The 15839-nt window shown below is 43.8% G+C and overlaps 1 protein-coding gene and 1 long non-coding RNA gene across 3 annotated transcripts in view; both read left to right on the top strand.

Moving 5' to 3' along the window:
- The window catches only part of LOC135234603 (copine-9), a 112402-nt gene that overhangs the window by 85070 nt on the left and 11493 nt on the right, over nucleotides 1-15839 (top strand). For both annotated transcript variants that reach the window (XM_064299381.1, XM_064299380.1), the window contains 4 exons: nucleotides 749-930; nucleotides 4279-4406; nucleotides 11490-11592; nucleotides 11907-11964. In XM_064299381.1, the coding sequence (XP_064155451.1) occupies nucleotides 749-930; nucleotides 4279-4406; nucleotides 11490-11592; nucleotides 11907-11964 (471 nt within the window). The remainder of the gene's footprint in view (nucleotides 1-748; nucleotides 931-4278; nucleotides 4407-11489; nucleotides 11593-11906; nucleotides 11965-15839) is intronic.
- On the top strand, nucleotides 4417-10222 carry LOC135234605 (uncharacterized). The gene is made up of 2 exons (XR_010324146.1): nucleotides 4417-8838; nucleotides 8891-10222. It is a non-coding gene; the product is annotated as an uncharacterized LOC135234605 (long non-coding RNA).

Consider the following 15839-nt stretch of genomic DNA (forward strand, 5'->3'; position numbering starts at 1 on the left):
AATGCTAAATAGTTCAAATAGTGCCATTTGACAGTCAGCTATGAGTGTACACAGAGTGCTACCATGAAAATCTTGTTTTAATGTTATGTACAATGTGGGGAAGAAACGTGTCGCTCTAGACATGTGTCGATATTAAAATGCCATAGTATGATTATCTTGGCCTACATTTTCATGGTATACAATATTATCTTCATAATTCTCGCCGGTTATTACTCTTCTTAAGTTTTATAAATAGTTGACACGCTGCTAAAATGTAGAAGCCAGTTATTTAGGTAATGACAGTGATATAAATCTAAGATGTCTAAATAACCATTAATGTTTTATTACCGGGATACATAGTTATATTGATTATCGTCCTATCCCTGTTCCACACTTTTCTGTACCCTGAGGCAATTCTCTAATGATTCATTTTTGTAAATGGATGGGGCTTATGAATGAATCTCAAATTTGTGTCTTCACCACCAGTAACCTATCAGCTTCTCTTAAAAACAAAAGTAAGAAGTTTTGTGAATAAGGCCCAATATGTGTAGAAACCAAGGAGATTTTAAAAGTGCTTTAAAATATGCATAATTGATTATGATTCTGTTACTGATGGCAGTTATGCTGTCATTGCTGTCAGAATCAGACCCGAACCCAGATGCTAATTTTCAATGAATCCAAATCATCCTTCTCAGTGATCTAAGGGTCGAGAGCATGTCTACGGCAGAAATGCGGTGGGATTTGAGCGGTGGAGGGTTTTATTTTTCAGGGAACCCCTCTCAGCCAACGTCCCTGCACTACATGAACCCCTACCAGATGAACGCCTATGCCATGGCGCTCAAGGCCGTGGGAGAGATCATCCAGGACTACGACAGCGACAAGCATTTCCCCGCCTACGGCTTCGGCGCCAAGCTGCCTCCGGACGGGAAGATCTCGCACGCCTTCCCTCTGGTGAGTCTCCCCCTCCCCCTCCCCGGGGCCGCACTCTCCCCTTTAAGTAATATACACTGAGCTCCATAATGTTTGGGACAGACTCATTTCCTTTTTTTTTTTCGTGATATCTTTGCTTTGCACTCCAAAATTTTTGATTTGTAATCAAACAAATCACATGCAGTCAAAGTGCAGAGTCTAAGCTTTTATTAATGGGTATTTTTTTATACATTTTTGTTTCACCATGTAGAAATCACAGCACTTTTTATATATAACCCCCCTCCATTTCAGGGCATCATAAGGTTTGGTATGTATTACTGAGGGGGAGGTGGGAGAGAGACAGAGAGAGGGTGATTGTGTGAGGTGTGATTCCCTCACCTCTCAACATCAGTGATGGGAAGGGTTGAAACGGAGTGAATAAATACAGAACTGACCGAGTGACTGTTCATGTTCAAAGGGTCTGGAGTGGGGTTTTTGAAAGCACCATCTGAGAGAGAGGCAGAGGAGGTTGGTTTGCTGGCAACAGATAGAAATTTAAAATGAGGCTTGCCTGAAATAGACTCTCTCTGGAAGGGTCAGAGGGCAGGTTTAAAGACCAAATACTGAACTGGGATTGGGGAGGAGGTGGGGGGGGGGGGGATCCGACCTCTGGCTCAAAGCGTGCGTTATCTCCTTTTCTGATATCCTCTCTGTGGCGACAGTGACGGGAAAACAGGAATCTGATTAAAAAAGATGAGTTTTCCCTCATCCGAGGGTTTTCAGCTCCTCCAATTAGCTCGACTCCTCGTGTGGCCTGGGACCCTTCCCTACTGCCAGCTGAACCCCAGTCTCACAAGTCAGACAGCCGGTCAGGAGGAAGGGAATTCATGAATACATGCGCGGAGTGTGTCTTCTGGGAACCGCCGCAAATTGGTGATGAGGAAAAAAAATAGGAAGGAGAAGGTCTTTAGATGAGCTTGCAACATGCTCGGGTGATCATGGAGCCGTATTTATTCGCTTTCAAAGGGAAAGTCGGCCAATTAACACTACAAAGGGGTAATGGGTGAGCCTTTGCATTTTGATCATACATTTTTCAGATAAACACCACTGTGGTAGTAAGAGTTTAGGTACTTATTCTTTGACTTCAAAGCGAGGAGGATATTTAAATGAGTACACACACGGGCACACATGCACATACACACACACACACACACACACACACAGATACACACACACACACAGATACACACATGCACGCTTTATTAACAGAAACAGGCTATGTACAAGCCCATGCTAAAGTGTGCATGTAAGCAGAAATGTTCTTGAAGCGTGTTCAGAAAACAGGAGCATCAAACGCAGGGCAATCATTGGCTGAAACGTTGCAGAACACAGCCGATTCGATGGAAGGCAATCTGCCTGTAGCACGTACTGATAGTGATGGCCTTCAGACTAATCCTAGCTGCCCTCTCACACCAGAGACCGTGCCAGTCTTGGTCTATGGACACGCCTCTTAGGGGTCATTCTCACAGGCGTCATTTTCAATGGGGTGCTTGCGACCACAAATCATAAAATTAACTGCAAGCTGTCTTTTGGACATGTTGCCGCCTCTTGACCATTGGACTTGGTCATTTGATCAGTTGGTCATACACAACCCCGAAGGGCTTTAGTTATCTCTATTGTTCTTGTTTTCAGGATCAACCAATGGCAACAACTTGCTGGCAATTTCTTCGTAGAAATGATTGGACAGGCTTCCTGGATTATTGCAGCCTATGAGAGCAGCCCCTCACTCCCAGTTCAGTCTCCTTCTGCCCAATCAGAGCCCACCTGCTAGAGGAATATAGAATATAAAACAAGGCTTTTCTTGCAGAAGTGAAATATACTGTGATATAATTAAATAAAATAGAGCATATTATCAAGATAATCTATACAAACAAATATACTAATTATTTTCCCTTTCAGATATTGCAATATTAAAAAGAATATGTTGCACTGAAATATATTTATCAATATATTTTCCAAAAAGTCCACACATGTACAGTACATGGTTGTGCATGCCATTTTTGGTTTTGCTTTACTGGGACCTCAACCATAATTTAATCAGCTTTGCCAATTAAAAGCCACCTTAGCATGACAAAGCTAAAACTCCACCATGCATGGATGCTTTTAATTAACTCCTGATAATTATTTTATGAATGCTGTCTGGCTGACTTTGTCATTGTTTGGACTTCCCCCTCGAATTATCAGCCTTACATTTCTGATAATTCCACCTATCTGCTTATTCGTCCTGCAGGAGTCCCTCTGGTAGCTGTTGGCAAAGATAGCACTGCTGTAGTGGGCTTTTTGTTTTGCTGTTAAGATCGTATCACTGTGCTGGTTCAATGTTATGTCAGATTGTATCTATTTATTTATTTTTTCTGTATACATTCACTTATTTTTCTATTTTCCTTGCATTTATTTATTTTTAATTTAGGCATTTTAGGTCCAACTTATGAAAGAATCTGTGGAGTCTGTAATTGAATAATTATCGAAAAATGTTTAACAGTATGACCGCCATATGCTTATCAATTTGTGTGGGCATGGCCATTTTTTCTAGAACATCTGTCACTGGTGAATGCTTTGTCCTATCATCGCAACACTTGGCATGCATATGCAATAATTGCCTCTGCAGCTGGTAATTTTGTTGGCCTTGTGCCAATAGAAAAATACTTTAAAACTCCTCTAACTCCTCAATTGTTTGACCACTTTAAACTTAGCAGGCTTTGTCTTTATGTCAGTCTCCCATTGGATGTACAATCATAAAGGTCATATTGGAAAAAAATATGGCTGCCATTAGCCAATCAGTTTTCAGTTACCTGTATGTTTGTTGACCTCTAAGCTGGGTACAACCATGTCCAATTTTAGGACAGGGACTGGAAATCTTTGCACCATTTATCCAATATGTATTCTTAAGCCTTATATATTCATAATTGCTGCATGCTGCTTGGACCACGGTAATTACCGCTTGTTATGTTTATTATTATTATTATTATAGTTGAAGAAACGTGTGGCCTGAGAAAGCAATGATACTGTAAATAATTATATCTGCATGGTCTACTGGTGCAGTCTGGTATCAGAGACATCTGTTAACAGTGCTGCCAGACCCTGCCAATCAGAGCAAGGCTTGCTGTCTAACACCCCCTTGGTACACTCATGTAAATTATCTCAAAAACTATATGAGGCAGGACTCTATTTGTATTTTCCTTTGCTTGGTTGCTTGTTACAAATAGTAAATCTCTAAATTAACATAGAAGCAGGTATATTTTGATTTGGTGATTAATTAATTGTTAACTTGGTCCATTGATCCTGGAGGGATCCCTTATTTTAACATGACCCCTTTCTTCCTTTTTCCAGAATATGGACAGCGAAAACCCAAACTGTGTGGCAATCGAAGGGGTCCTGGAGGCCTACTTCCAAAGCCTTAGAACTGTTCAGCTGTACGGTCCAACCAACTTTGCTCCAGTCATCAACCAGGTGGCAAGGTAAGCAAACTGGACTGGTGCTCAGATCCATTATTTATGCATCAGGGGCCTATTTTATATCCATATGTCATACACTGACTGACGCACAGACATTTCACCTTTTATTTAATAACATATTTATGGTATATTTAAGTAAATGCTTGAAGATTTGAAAAGGATGCTTGAAAAGTAAATAGGATTTTCCAGTGAAGTGATGAAATTCAGTTAGAAAAGTATATGAACAGATGTACACACACACACGCACACATTCATACTCGCACACGTACAATTGCAAACACAAGCACGCAGATTCATGTGCACAGACACACACATACAAATGCAGGCACACACACACACACACACACACACACGCATACGCACCCACAAGCATGCACACACATGCTCACTCCCTGGATGTGAAGGTGTGTGTGTCCCTGACAGATTTACCCCCTGAGCTGCCAATTGTCAACCCTCTCCCTGGTCCGAGGGCGTCCCCTCTGCCTTGCACCTCTTTAATATTCATCTTAAACGAGGACCACACACTCTCTGATACACGCAGTGGGTGTGTGTGTGCGTGCGTGCGTGACATGCTCGAGACACACAGGGTTTTGCAGCGGGGACTCTGGCCTGATTATCGTGTTTGCTGTCATCGCCGTGGGAACAGAAGCCCGGCTCCGAGTATGTAGGTAATATCTCAGTATGATTATCTCCATGGCGACATCGCGGGGCCCCCTCCTCGCTACCAGCGTTCCGACAGTGATCGTATCCAATTTTCATCTTTCGGAAAGCATACCCTGATTATGACGACGTGAGTCAGCCGCCGACCGCTTCAGACGCGGTTAAATGTGTTTATGGCGGTTGTCGCCGTTAAAGGTGACCAATCGGCTCTGCGTAGCCCAGGCGGCGTGAGGCGTGGCGGCGGGCGGGGGGGTGCGGGGTTCCTCTTGGCCTTGAGAGCAGAGCAGAACAGAACCCCTGCCGCTCTCTCCGCTGCCCACGCTCGCGTCCTGGCGTGCCTGTTCTTCTTCATCCTCCTTTCACAGTGGGTGAGGGGGAGTAAGAACGGGTGGGAGCCGTCACTCCTTCACCTGCGGGGAGTCACAGGAGGAGAACCCGCCTGTCTTCCCCTCATTCAACCCAGCCTCCCTCCCCCTCTGCCGAGTGCGGAGTGATGACCTCACAGGGAGCGGCCCCCTGAGTGAAGTGAAGTTCACCGGAAACAAAACTACACACGCGCTCACAAGCAATTAAACAGACGCCTTCCAGCTCTCATAATACAATACACACTCCTGGGGTGGTCAGCTGACAGGCTTCCAGATGATTCCGCAAACTGTGGGAACCGGCTGAAGTTGCGGGAGTTTGTGCCGCGTTTGCGATCATTTGGCGTAAGTCGGGCAAACGAATCCTGCTGCTACCGCAAGTCCCCGAGCAGGCTTTGTGATCCGTGGCCTTGAAATGTGATTTGCGTCGCAGAGCGACGGATGAGCCTCCCTGTCCCTTTGTTGTAGGATTTGAAAGCGCCTTAGTTCCGGCAAAGTAACACTGATCCTTGTTTATACCGCCAGTACGCATATTACTGTGTAACTTTTTTGATTCCTATTTTTACTGTCACTGTGGGCCAATCAGAATGAAGCATTTGTCCAAGTTGTCGTGTAAATATGGAGCCCTCCAGACCCCAAGATGTGACTACTGCAGTTCTCCAAATGTGATCCTTTTTTGCCTCCCGAACCATCGTCTTCGCTGTGCATTGGAACAAAACAAGACTTTGTGTCTATTCTTGGCAGGTTAATCCCAGCTTGTTGTTTGAAATTTCTTAATGATTGCCATAATAGTGGCTGCTTTAATCGTCATTACTTAATTTCTGAAGGTAAAAACTTTAGTCTCTTTTAATTTCTTTATTCTCTGACTTTTTCCATATTGATGGATGACCAAGGAAGCTTGGCATGTGTGTCATCTCATATTTATACCTCAGGAAACAGGAAGTAATGGATGACTCCTTAAGATTTCATAAAGACTCAGATAAACTTTTTAAAAACAGTAAAATATGTATGTGGCCCTTCAAATATGAATGAGGGGCAACAAACTTCTATTAGATTTCTTAGAATTTGTCATTATATAATTTATGTTTGCCACTCATAAGAGCTCTAGCACTGGTCCTTGATTTTAATTGATGAACATTGATGGCAGTGGAGTTCATAAAATGACCATGAATTAATTTTCACTGTGTTCAGATTAATGCTCACGCCTTTCAGTCATTTTAAATAGACATGGAATGTGAACTCTATGACCAAAGCTGAAAATATTCAACATCTTGAACATTTGTGTCATTCAAAAACATCAATTAGTGGTGTGTAAGTTCTAACTATTTTCCTCTGGGAGATAAATGCATTGCTCTCAATACATCACCTTTTTTTGTTTGCATCAAGCAAGACAAAATGCAAATGATTCATTTTTCAAGTTGCATTAATACTCACTTTTTTAATGCAGTTTTCCATAAGAGAAATGAAATACACAAGCATTTACAGTGCAGTATCCTCATAAGGGTAAAAAGTGTGCTAAGAATACCGAAAAACTAGTTTAGAAAACTTTATTAAAGGCACATTGTTATGTCTTTGCATTTGAAATCCTTGCAATGGGATGGGAGACTTTCTACATCTCTCAGTTTGTTGCTTGGGGGTCTGGAATTGGATATTCTGTCTGGTTTGCCAGTTGGATATTTTACCTCTGGTGGGGAGTAGTCAGTTCCTGCAGGGGAGACCAGATATCACAAGGCCGAGTTGCTGCAGTACACAATGTGTTTCTCCTCTCATTGAGGGTGGGTGCTGGGTGGTGAGAGTGTTTGGAGTGCATCCTGGTAGCTGGAAATGGCCTGTCAATAATGATCCAGCAGGCACATTTCTGAGTTCACTGTCTGTTCTGACAGAGTCAAGGATGTTTCTCCTGCCTTGTTGGTATGCCTTCTGCCATTGAGCGATAAGATGTTTAGTGTCAGAGGTTATCCTAGGTTTTTCTGTGAGGTGTTTTTGATGGTCACCAGTGGGGGGTAGTGATCACAGGCAGTGCTGAATGTCTGGTAGAAGGCATTATTCTTAGTAACTGTGTCAGGTGCCTCGTGGACCTCACTCCTTGGGTGAGTAGCGGTGTATTTTCTGAACTGGGCAATATTTGTGTCTCATCTGTCGGTTTTTGGTTGTGGTACATTTTTTTTTTTTTTTCCTGAGAGCTTTGGGTATCCATAATACTGAATTATGACCACTCAGCTCTATTAGGCATAGGAACTAGGATGGACTATAATATTGGTCCATGTCAGTAATGATTAGATCGCCGCTGCTGTTGTGCTTAAGCACCTGTGTAAGACACACAGAGGTTTTGAATCAAACCTGTCGAAGTCTCTCATGAGCACAGTGCTGCTGTTGGAGTGTTCAGTTCTTTTCAGAACAGTTGCTGTTTGGATCTGGTCCTGGAGTAGGTAGACAGACAGCACGTACACCTGGAGCAATTAGGGTTTGGGGCAGATAGTGGGGTCTTGCCCAAACCCAAACACACTCCAAGTCTGCTGGAGTTTAGTGAGCTGTCAAGAGGGAACTCTTCCTGATGTGAATTGAAATGCCACCACCCCGGCAGTCAGTGTGAAATTTTGAGTAATATGTTTAGCCATCTGTTTGGTATAGTGCCCCAGGGTGATCACGGTAAAGCCAAGCCTCTGTAGCGAAGTAGCAATGTCAGAACAGTTATCTGTAACCCATTCATCTCGTTGGGGGGGGGGGGGGGGTGAGGAAATACATTGGTGTAGTTTGGGTTGGGCTTGGCTTGGAACGAGTATTAGTGTTTAATAGTTTTAAGAACAAAGTTACTTACAGTTCTTATTATGCTAGGATGTAGCTTGGCTTGTTTTAGTCTATGTCCATAGTCTATATCCTATGTTTTTTATTTACCTTTGAAAATTGATGCCTCCTTTCTGTCTTTTTTCCCGTGGCTTGTGCTGTAAAACTTCATCAGATGTTCCTTGAGGACTGGATTTAGGTGTGGTCTTTTGGTCTGCAGGCTGTAGCGAGTAAGCGAGTGGTGAATCTAAATATTTGCCATATTTGTCAGAAAAGAATCTCAAAAACATCTCATGAAAACAGTCTAAATCCATGGATTATATTGTGTTAGAGCCAGCTGGTATCACTCAGAGGGGTTTGTAGACCTTACGATTGTAGTATGGGATTGAAAGCAATCCCAGGCTTGATCCTTGCATTTGTTAAAGTAGGCCAGATTTTTGAGAATCCATAAAAATCTCAACAAGTGAATTGCATTCACAAATTTTTAGGCGATCATACTTGGCGGTAGTAAAAGATTCCATTGTACTGAACATTACTCAAAATGGCTATTTTTAAACGTCACTGGATGATCAGTACTGGATGAAAAATTATAATATGCATGTGTGTTATTTGTTTTGCCTTTTTTGTGAGTTACGCTGTGTGATTCCATAATGTGGCTGAATCTGTCCGAGCACTTTGGAGCTTTGCACACGCGTGTCAGTTCCAACCAGCCACCACAGTGGAGCAGGTCCGAGCTATCGCCAAAGACAGAGGATTCACAAGCCTGCAGATTTTAACAAGCGAGTGCTGCAGAAGGTCTGATACAGAGCAGCTAGCTCCATCTGGGCTCGGCAAGTCGGCCTGCTCTGGAGGACTCCTGAAGACAGGAGAGCAAAGGGCCAGTCAATCATCACCCAGATCCCGAGCTAGGGGGGGGTGTCGATGACAGATGTCTTCACCCGGGGAATACGGCTCACGTTGAGCCGAGATTTAGAGCTGTCGCCGTGAGTCACGTGACCACGATATAACCAATTTGAACGCACCTTGACCCTGTTGCGCAGGTAAAGTCAGGATCGTAAATTGTCAGCCCGCTTCGCCTTCTCCGTAACCTTTGCGGATCCCGCTCACAAAATGATTGACAGTTTTGTCCAAACGCCTTCATCAAATCCAACACAGAACAGCCCGGCAAGGACTGCAGTCATTATTATGATATCTTCAGCTGTATAAGGCTGACAAGAGAGGTGCCTTCCATGAAGACTTTATTATCGGTGGACTTGTTCATGTGAAGGATGGAGATGGTAACAGAGCATTGGAGAAGTGGAGAGCAGCACATTATGTAGAGAAATAGATTCTTGTCGAGCAGGTGCTTATCTTCAGTCTCAGATGTGTCTCTTTTGCTCCAGGGTTGAGCCTAGTTTTTTCTGTAAGTCTTTTACTGTATAACTATATATAAATGTTATCTTTGAAAAAGAAACCTTTTCACCAGACTGGAGAGATTTCACACTGGCTTTGATTACAGGGGTGTGTGATCAGAGTGTGTTTAGGTTTGGTCTGCAGAATATAAGTATAGATCATAGAGCGAGTATATAAAATGAGTAGTGACAACATAGCACCGTGTTCGGTTTTAAATGCTTAAGAGTTATTTACTGAACTGTTTTTCCCTCTCCGTTTGTGTCTCGATGTTGATGAAATTAGCGTTTCCCTGCAGTCAGAACAGCAGAAGCCCTGCCCATCTTCCAGCCCAGACTGAACAGATACAGTACATCCATCGTGTATCTTGGATTTCCTTTAGGGATATGAATGTTATAGGGATAAAGATTATCTATTTACTTGTTGAAGCACAAATTGTTGTTTGTCTGGCTAACATTACAAATAGCCATTATAAATGGGCCTCTGTGCCTTCTTGGTGATATTACACTTCTGTATTCTTGAAACTGACACTGATGGTTTCCACTTTAGCATGTCACTGTGGATAAGACCACAGTGGTTAGAGGTTATAGTGTAATGCAATAGCTAAAACTCTTTAACCCAAAATGTTTCTATGTCTAAAAAATTGTGTATAAGAGTAGATTATGGTGTGTGGGGATATTGTCTTATTGACTAGAGTCATAGATACTGCAGAGTATTAGAGTAAAATTTGAGTATAGGGTATGGTGTGTGTGAGTGAATATAGACTTTTCTAAATATTGACTTGAGTGTGAGTATAGAGTGGGCTATAGCATTGGTGAATATATATATATATATATATTAGAGCTTGTGTGTGAGTATAGATTCAAGTAGAATACATCATGGGTATGAGTATAGACTAAAATGGGGCTGTGAATATAGATTATAATGGGGCTCTGCACCCTGCTAAATGATGTCAAATGCTCAGTTTGAGAGTTCCCAAACAGGACAGCACTTTTATTGAGTACTCACAAGTTACTGAGTTGGCCAGAGGCAGAGCTCATTTAGCACAGCAGTACGATGCACCGTCAACACGTCACATCAGACATTAGCCGCCATTTATGTTTCTATCTAGATAAATTAAGCCACGAGAACAAGCATTAGAACCGAAATGGCCGTTCGCTTCATTCTGCTGATCGCCGGTCGTGTGCGGCTTTGGTCGTAATTTCAAAGAGATTAAGTGATTTTCCCAAGCCTGCCGTGACATTTGGGGAAAGGTTACCCATTTTACAGGATCTAGTCCTGCCTCGTAATGAATAATTTTCAGCCGCATTTTGTGGCTGACTGTGTGGGAGTTCTAATAATATGCCTGGCTTTTTCACCCACTGCATTCTCCCCCCCATGATTTTTTTCTGCTGCTTTAGTGTTGGCTTGCTGTTCCTCTGCGACGCCCTTTCATCTGGTAGCATGGAAGTGCACTACATGCTTCTACATTTTAAAGTGGATTACAGAAAATATTCCAGTCACAATACGTAATGATACAAGTATTCTTTCACATTTTGAGTTGTTCAGGCATAGAATAGTTCACCCGGTCAAAGAGCTGAAGCTGAGATCTTTCAAGACCCGTCACAGTGCTACAGTAGATTCTTCAGCTCTTCTCAGTGTTGGGGGTGGCATGGCCTCTGATTGCCTGTGTTTTCTGTACTCTTCAGTGTTGAGAGCTTTTGTTGTTTGTGCATCATACTACTCAGTGTTGATGACCCTGATTGGCTGTGTGTTCTGTTGTCCTCAATGCTGAGGGCCCTGATTAACTGCGTGCGCCATACTCCTCAATGTTGAGGGCCCCGATTGGCTGTGTGTTCTGTTGTCCTCAGTGTTGAGGGCCCTGATTGGCTGTGTGTTCTCTTCTCCCCAGGTCGGCTGCAGACGTGACAGATGGCTCACAGTACTTTGTCCTTCTCATGATCACAGACGGGGTCATCTCCGACATGGTGCAGACCAAGGAGGCTGTCGTTAATGTGGGTGGGACCATCAGTGATGCTCTCTGGGGTGGGGTGGGGTCTACCATTACAGTTAATCATTGTATCTCCAAAATGTAAAATGGTTACATTTTTATGCTTGATGTGTGTGTGTGTGTGTCTGTGTGTTTGTGTGTATGTGTGTGTATGTCTGTGTGTATGTATATACGTGCATGCGTGTGTGTATATGTGTGTGTGTGTTTGTTTGTGTGTGTATGTATATATGTGCCTCTGTGATGTGTGTATGTGTGTCTGTGTGTTTGCATGTGTATGTATATATGTGCGTGTGTGTGTGTGTTTGTGTCTCTCCACAGGCCGCCTCCCTGCCCATGTCCATCATCATTGTGGGGGTGGGACCCGCTGAGTTTGATGGTGAGTTGTGCTGGGGGCAGGAGGAGGGTCTTGGGTCTCTCCCCCTCTGGGTTTGGGGTGGGTCTTTAGTATGCGCGTGTTTGGCAGTGTTGAGGGAGGGAATCCAAGGCAATGTGCTGCTGCTCATGTCTGCAGCAACCCAGCGGGACCTGACCCAGCAGGGCCTGACCCAGCAGGACCTGTCCTAGGCATCTTCTGTCATTTCTGTAGAATCTCCCCTCCTTTTGGCAATCAAGAGCCTCCCTGAGGCTGGCCAATCACTGCAAAGCATACCAGTCAACTATTTGCATGTGTGCATGAATGTATGTGTATGTGTGTGTGTATGTGCGTTTGAGTGTGTGTGCATGTGTGTATGTGTGTGCACGTGCGTGCGTGTGTGCGAGTGTGTGTGTGTGCGTGTGTGTATGGGACAGTGCGTGTGTGTGTGTGTATGTATACATGAGTGTGTGTGTGTGCGTGCGGTTGTGTGCGTGTGTGTGTTTGTGTGTCTGTGTGTGTGCGCGTGTGTGTACATGTATGTGTGTGTGTGTGTGTGCACGTGCATATGTGTGCGTATGTGTGTTTGTGCGTGCGTGCGTGTGTGTGTGTGTGTGTGTCTGTGTGTGTCTGTTCTCTCCTCTGAGCCCCAGGTGCTCAGGTAGGTTTAAATCTCTTGAGTGATCTTTAAACCTGACTGTGTGGGCGCAGTCGCCCCCTGTAAGTGCACCTGCTCGACCCAAATTGAAACCCTTTAAAGCAGACACTGCCCCCTCCAGGGTCCTCAAAAAGCCTTTTCAGCAGGCATCTGCTGGAAACGTCCCTCTGAAAGCTTCTCATGCGGTGCAGCCTGCCTTCCTTTTTATCTCCCTGCTTCTCTCTCGCTCTTTACATTCCTTTCTCACTCTCTAAATTGTTTGTGGTTCTAAGTTTTTTTTTTAATATATCCAATGTGGGATTCATGTTCTTCTGCCCCTTTTGGGTCTGTCTCATTGGACCGATCAGATGTTAGCAGCTGGTGGAAGCTCTATAGAATCAAGCTGTTCCAGTCGGCGATGTGTATTCTTAAATACGACGCGCTGTGGCTGATGAATTTCTTATGAAAGACCTGCTGGGTTGACCGTGCTCGACCCACACTGGGCGAGAATACAGCACTGTAAAACATTCCCATGGTAACAGAGAATGAAGGAGATAGACTGGGTTGCAGGTAAGTCATATAACAAGCTGTAATAAAAAAGCTAAGTGAAACTATCTTGTGGGCTATTGATAACTCACAGGTCTAGACAAATATGTATTGAGAGCTGTGTTAGAGGGACTACGTGTGTGTGTGTGTGTGTGTGTGTGTGTGTGTATGTATGTGCGCGTGTGTGCGTGCGTGTGTGTGTGTATATGTGTGTGCATGTGTGTCCTTCCCACAATCCCGCAATATGACAGTTATCCCCACAGTGATGCTTCCAAATGAACAAAATATTTTAATGTTCACTGGTTAAAGCATCACAGCATGGCATTTTTATTTACATTGCTTTAAGATGCGCAAAAGGTTTGATAAATATGAAATTCATTGGTAATTTTATTATAGTGTTCACACCCAGAATAGCATGTCTAATTAAGTGATTAATATCATGTTGTTAATAATTAATATCAGGGCTAAGAACAGTGTTATTCCTCTCCTCCTCTATTACCCCCTTCTACCCTCTGTCCTCTCCTCTTCTAACCTCTCTCTCTATCAAAAAAAATTGCAGGTGTTTGTGAGTCAGCCCTACCCCAGCCTACCTTCATTACACTGTGTGTGTGTGTGTACATGTCTGTCTTTGTGTTATTGTGTGTGCGTGTGTATGAGTCAGTGTGTGGGAGACGCACACGCACACTACTCACAATCAATTTTTGTCAGTAATATTCACATACACATCCACTCACTCTCTGACTCATAGGCATGCCCACACAACACACAAGAACACACTGTGTGGGGGTCATGTCTATCACTTTGAGAGTGTGTTCTTGTGTGTTGTGTGGGCATGTCTGTGAGTCAGAGAGTGAGTGGATGTGTGTGTCAATATTATTCAGAGGAATTGATTGTGAGTAGTTTTTGTGTGTGTCTGTGTTATTGTGTGTGTGGTGTGTGTGTGTGCGTGCATGTGGTGTGTGCGCGTGTGTGTGTGTTTGCAGGGTTTGTAAAGCCTTTCAGAGAGTCTGGGGAGACTCTCTCTCTGGGACTTCTTCCACTTGGCAGCAGATGTGAGAGAGCTGAGCTCCAGTGAACCCCCCCCCCAACTCCACCCACATGTCCCCCCTCACCCCAGAGCGCCGGTGCTGTCCCCCTGTGGCCAGCTGTCAGCACCCCCTGTCCCCGCTGCTCTTCCTCATCCTTTCCTCTTCTCCAGCACTTTTCCCTGGCATAACCCCAACACCTGCTGCGTCCAACACCCCAGCAGAACACCAGCATCCGTCTTCTCTCTCCCCCAACACTCCAACACCAGCACCCCCAACATCCTGCCCTCTCTCTGTCCCAGCGCCCCAACACCAGCACCCCCCAGCATTCTGCCCTTCTCTCTCCCAGCGCCCCAACACCAGCACCCCCCAACATTCTGCCCTTCTCTCTCCCAGCGCCCCAACACCAGCACCCCCCGACATTCTGCCCCGCTCTCTCCCAGCACCCCTTAACATCCTGCCCCTCTTAAAAATTTGGAAAAAGTGTACTTTTTTTGTGAGAAAATGGTCTTTAAATGATGCCCAGGGGGATTGCAGAGCCTGCAATCCTACTGACGGAAAATGGACATGGCATCAATCCACCATGGTAAAAGTAAAAGAATCTAAGAACAAAGGGGTCCTGTCTGAGTCAGGTAATGCTCGTCACTTTCAAGCTTTAGGACTGGGGTGTTAAACTCATGTCCTGGAGGGCTGCTGTGTCTGTAGGCATTTGTCATTTCATTTCAGTCAGTAGCCAATTGGCTAAGGCCTTGAGAACAAGATGTGTGGATTCTTTAGCCAACCAATGACTTAAATGAATCATTGGTTCTGAAGCATACTGAAAACCTGTGGCCCTCCAGAACTGGAGTCAAACCTGCAGACACTGCGGCCCTCCATGACTGGAGTTAAACCTGCAGTCACTGCGGCCCTCCAGGACTAGAGTTAAACCTGCAGACACGGCAGCCCTCCATGACTGGAGTTAAAGAAAGGTTGGGACATTGGTTCTTTTTTGATTTTGGACAATCCAAAAATTTTGTATATACTAGTATAGGTACCTATGACCATAAAAGGATATGGAATATATACATATTTTTTCAGGGAAAACCCTTTTTTTTTAAGGCCTCAAATATATTTTTTAGCATTTTACTATGGAATTCACAGTCTTGACTTAGTTTTTCCACAATTTAAAATCAGTAATCACATGTTTTCAACAGTTCCTATGGCTTCAATTACGTTTTAGGGCTCAACTTAGGGTTAGGGTTATGAAAACGATAAGTCTGAGGGTCGAGGCAAGTTCACGGCTGTGTTCAGCAGGTTAAAGAAAGGTTGGGACATTGGTTCTTTTTTTGATTTTGGACAATCCAAAAATTTTGTATATAGTAGTATGGGTACCTATGACCATAAAAGGATATGGAATATATACATATTTTTCAGGGAAACCATTTTTTTTTAAGGTCTCAAATATATTTTTTAGCATTTGTACTATGGAATTCACAGTCTTGACTTAGTTTTTCCACAATTTAAATAAGTAATCACATGTTTTCCAACAGTTCCTATGGCTTCAATTACGTTTTAGGGCTCAACTTAGGGTTAGGGTTATGAAAACGATAAGTCTGAGGGTCGAGGCAAGTTTCACGGCTGTGTTCAGCAGGTTAAAGAAAGGTTGGGACATTGGTTCTTTTTTGATTTTGGACAATCCAAAAATTTTGTAT

Source organism: Anguilla rostrata, chromosome 11 (genome assembly GCF_018555375.3).
Source record: "Anguilla rostrata isolate EN2019 chromosome 11, ASM1855537v3, whole genome shotgun sequence".
Classification (NCBI taxonomy): domain Eukaryota; kingdom Metazoa; phylum Chordata; class Actinopteri; order Anguilliformes; family Anguillidae; genus Anguilla; species Anguilla rostrata.